Here is a 4,873-nt window from a genome sequence, read left to right on the forward strand (position 1 = left end):
ACAAGAAGAACATAGATGGGATAATAAACAAACGCGTTGTAATTTGCACTCACTGTAGTAAAGAGTTTCAATTTCACCGTTCAAATTCGACCTTAAAATACCACCTTAATGCCAAACACGCGTTTGTCGGGGCAGCAGCTTCACCCGGCCTGCGTCAGACCACTCTTAGTGAACGCAGGCCACTCGGTAAGTCTTCTTTGGACAAACTGACCGACAATATAGCCAAATGGATAGCAAAGGACTGCAGACCGCTAAGCATTGTGGAGGACAAGGGCTTTGCGGATGTTTTAAAGGTTGCATCTCAGGACGCGTCCTACAAGCCCCCAGCGAGAAGCACAATAACAATTCGAATCCACGAACTGTATGAAACGGAGAAAAAGAAAAAAGAAGAGGCTTTAGTTCACACAGAATGCGTGGCTCTGACAGGAGACCACTGGACATCATTGAGTAATGACAATTACCTGGGAGTTACTGCGCATTTAATCACTGAAGCCTGGGGTCTGACATCCTTTGCGCTGACTATAATGAAAACGGAAGAGCGGCACTTTGCGGAGGCTTGTGCAGAGCAGTTCCAGACTGTTGCTCGCAGGTGGAGAATTGAGGAGAAGGTGACAACAGTAGGCACGGACAGTGCGCGCAATATGATCGCCGCGGCTCGCATCATGCCATTCAATCACATGCCGTGTACCGCGCACATTCTACAGAGATGCATCACAGTGAGTCTCGCAGACAGTGGCTTTGTCACTGCGCTGGCCAAATGCCGCAAAATTGTTGGCCATTTTAAGCACAGCCCAGCAAACACAGCAGAGCTGAACGCAGAGCAGGTGTCACTGGGGCGCAAGCAGGAGCCGTTGGCCCAGGACGTGCCTACGCGCTGGAACTCCACGCTGGAGATGGTGAAGCGCTTGATCCGCAACCAAACTGCAGTAACCGCGACTCTGGATAAACAAAAGCATAAACTTGTCCTCCTGACGCCTCCAGAGTGGGACAAACTCCAGAGACTGGAGACACTTCTAGAGCCCTGCAGGTGAGCCTGTCATTGTGACCATAATTGTAGGTTTAGATTAAATGTATCAAACATACATCTTAAATCAGTTTTGTTATTATGAAAATGTCTTAATACCTAGTAATAAAAAGCTTTTTTTAATTTGCTGTCTTATCTGTGTGTGTGTGTGTGTGTGTGTGTGTGTGTGTGTGTGTGTGTGTGTGTGTGTGTGTGTGTGTGTGTGTGTGTGTGTGTGTGTGTGTATTCCACTGCAGATATGTGACTGAACTGCTGGGAGGAGAGGCCTACGTCTCCTGCTCTGTAGTTCTACCAGCCTTCTGCCACCTGCGCCGTGTCATGGAAGTAACTGATGAGGACCCTGCATATGTGGTGAGGTTTAAAGAGAAGTTTAAGGAAGACCTTGCTTCCCGCCAGGAACATACCAACTATGCATGGCTCCAGATCGCAACTGCACTGGACCCACGTTTTAAAGACCTACGCAGTGTGCCCAAGACTGACAGAGAAGCAGTGTGGACCACACTGGCAGGCATGCTGCATGAAGACTCTCCTAGAAGATCACACACTGCAGAAGAAGGTCCAGCCAAGAAGAGGCTGAGCCTGCTGCAGATGGACTCTGACTCTGAGTCAGAGGAGGAGGTACAGCAGGACAGAGCCATACAGCGCTACAGAGCAGAGCCCTGCACTGCCTTAGAGGACTGTCCCTTACAGTGGTGGGCAGCTCATGCAGGAGCCCACAGCCAGCTGGCCCGCCTTGCTCGCAGATACCTGGCCACTCCTGCCTCCACAGTGCCCTGTGAGAGGCTGTTCTCTGTAGCAGGGCACATTGTGAACAAGAAGAGGTCTGCTCTGCACTCAGAGAACGTGGACAAGTAGGTTTGTCTCAGCAACTGGCTGAAGGATGAGTAGACCAGAGGACCGTGTGTTTAGAGCTTGTTCTATGGTTGAATGTGATTTAAACAATACTTTTCACTGTTGTTCATATTTTTTTGCACTAATCTACCTTACCCAAAAGGATGATTGGAGATTTTTTCTATTTTGCCTGTTGAATTAGGCCTATGTTCTGTGAACTTGAAGATGTATATGGATAAAACAATGTGCTAGATTTAAACGGGTGGAAAACATTCAGTAAAAATCCCTCACAATTATTTGAAGCCCTGTTCTGCTTGTACTGTTTGTACTCACAATTAATAATAAATAAAACAAACAAGTGTGTTAAAAACCACTATCTGTCCCGATTTTTACACACATATACACACATATACACATATATTTCGAGTTGCGATTAATCAATTTTTAGGCTGTGATTAATTCGCTTCCAGCACAACACCCAGCCTACGTCAGACCACGCTGAGTGAACGCAGGCCACTCAGCGTGGTCTTAGCATTAAATAACACTAACAAGTGTGTAAAAATCCGCTATCTGTCCGTATGTTTGCACACATTTTGGTCATATTTCGAGTTGCAATTAATCATGATTAATTAATTTTTAGGCTGTGATTAATCTGATTAAAAATTTTAATCATTTGACAGCCCTAGTTTTTAATTCAGTTAATGTCAAACTGTCATCAACACCTCTGTGTTGTCTCTGAGCAGATTCAGGCATTACTCAAATAATAAAGGCTTTTTTTCACTATTATACTTTTCATTAGTCTCCAGGTTGATGATTATAAACAGAATTATTAAAGTTTTTATCATTTCAGGCTGAAAATCAACATGAATTTGGTTCTAATCAAAGAAGCTCCTTTAATGTGTGTCATTAAAATCCTCACACAGACTTAAAAAGGCGACATTAACATTAAAATAAATGAAAGAAGCTTCAGCTGAGAGCTTCATGCAGTCATCATCAGCAGCTCATAGCAGTCACAGCTCTTTATTACGCAGCTTTGCAGGAATTAAAGTGGCTGAAGTGTCAGAGTTTGTGTGAGAAGCTGCTTCATGGACAGCTGTACACACGTCTTTATTATTTCTTCATAAATCAAACACACAGGTTTGTCTGCAGATGATTTAAAGTGTGTCGTTGTGCAGTTAAAGCTGTTTGTGTGACGCCCTGACCTCCTGTGAATGAAACAGCCAATCAGATCCATCAGAGAGAGAGCAGGAAGTGTTGTGTGTTTGTGACAGAACAAGGAAACAGTGATGATGATGAACATAAAGGTCCTCTGATGTTTCCTGTTACAGTAACGCTTGTTCATCTGTTGCTCTCCTACACTTTCCTATAAATAAAGGAGAAAAAGTCCGTTTAGTTTCATTTCCTACAGCTCAGAGTTACACTTCACATTCCTGCTGTCACATCAAAAAGCTTCACTTTGGTCCAACATCTACATGTTAACATGAAACACAGACAGACTCAGAACATCTGGAACATCTGCACTTTGACCCAAACTGTTATAGCAGGATATTTTCTGCATATTTCTTATGTTGGACCTGTTTGAACTGTAAACGACCTGTAATCATCTGTAAATGGTGTGAGACACACTGAGGCCACCTACAGGGCAGCTGGGGAACAGCAGGGATCTGAAATCATACGAGACGTTAGTGAGTGAGAAGAACAAACGGACTTAAGATGGCTCGAAGTGATCAAAGTTGATCTAAAACAGAAGATAAATCCACTGATTCTTTGTAAAGTTCATCTGCTGCTCACATGAATCCATGAAAGATTTATTTCACTGAATGTTTCTTCAAAGCTCATTTCAACCTGTTGAAGTCATGAATGAAAGTGCAGACTGAGAGTGGATCACATGATGTTTGAGGTGTGTCATGTGACATGTTCAGTATTGTCACACATGTCTAGATTTTCCCTGATATCATAACTGCTCAAACACTGATGATTATATTTGAAGAATTATTCCTGATGGCAGCAAAGTTTGAATGGAGCTCTCTGTCTGTGCTGATTTGTCGCCCTCTGGAGGTCAAAGCACAAACCTACAGGGCAGGTGAGGAACAGCAGGGATCTGAAATCATACGAGATGTTAGTGAGAAGTTAGAACAAACGGACTTAAGATGGCTCGAAGTGATCAAAGTTGATCTAAAACAGAAGATAAATCCAAAGCAGCATCAGATGAATGTTACCATTTCCAGTTACGGCGCCCTTCATCTAATATGGAAATGTGTTGGTTTTTTTTGCCGTGTTGTTGTTCTTCCTATTGTGTTTAGGCCAGAGATGCTCTTCAAACAGCGGACAGACATGACCACATTACAAGAACATGGTGTGAGTCCGATTTGATATTCCAGTCAACGCTGAGAGACCTTAACCAGGAAGTCAGAGGTCAGCTGATGCTACGAGCAGGAAGTGAACCAAGGGAAAGGTCCACTCTACTCAATCTCAAAGAAAATATGCTGGTATTTGTTGATGTTGATGGTACAATAAAAATATATAATATAATAAATAATAAAATATCATGTGATGATGAGATGTGTTGTTGGTGTTTGTATTTTCTGTAAATGTCTTTTTTAATGTAAATGCTTTGTTCCAGACGGACAGGGAATCAGTTGCTGTACGATGACATCATCTTGATGTTGACGAGGAGGGCGAGAAAAACTAGTTTTGTCCTGCAGATGGCGATCTTGCACCGTGTTCAGAGAGCCGACACTTTGATGGTGCTGCTCTACTCAGCTTACTTTAGCCTGGGTTGGACTCTATATGAGCAGCTTCCACTCTGGTTTCACTCTTAAACACACTTGTTTGATTTCACTTGTAAAAGTTGAAGAATAAATATTTTATTACAAAATTATTTGTTGATGCATTTTTTTAGGGTCAAATATCTTGTTTGATTTGAGGAATGAACTGTTAGGGTGGAAAAAGTGAATCAGGTTAAAATAGTGGTGCTTTATATCAGTGAAGATGTATAATGTAATTTAAAATGTTGAT

The 4,873-nt window shown here is 42.6% G+C and overlaps 1 protein-coding gene across 1 annotated transcript; it reads left to right on the forward strand.

The window, feature by feature from the left end:
- The first annotated feature begins 1,051 nt into the window (after positions 1 to 1,051).
- Positions 1,052 to 2,450, forward strand: LOC146577079 (E3 SUMO-protein ligase ZBED1-like). Its single transcript, XM_085269398.1, has one exon. It carries the CDS (start codon positions 1,343 to 1,345, stop codon positions 1,877 to 1,879), a length of 537 nt encoding a protein of 178 aa, XP_085125524.1. The 5' UTR covers positions 1,052 to 1,342; the 3' UTR covers positions 1,880 to 2,450.
- The last annotated feature ends 2,423 nt before the right edge of the window (positions 2,451 to 4,873 follow it).

Source organism: Mchenga conophoros, linkage group LG3 (assembly GCF_057382185.1).
Source record: "Mchenga conophoros isolate Kocher_MC1m ecotype Shallow Benthic linkage group LG3, M_conophoros_male_GT1.1, whole genome shotgun sequence".
Taxonomy (NCBI): domain Eukaryota; kingdom Metazoa; phylum Chordata; class Actinopteri; order Cichliformes; family Cichlidae; genus Mchenga; species Mchenga conophoros.

Coding starts and splice junctions, on each gene's coding strand:
- LOC146577079 (XM_085269398.1), top strand. CDS start 1,343: ATGGAAGTAACTGATGAGGACCCTGCATATGTGGTGAGGTTTAAAGAG.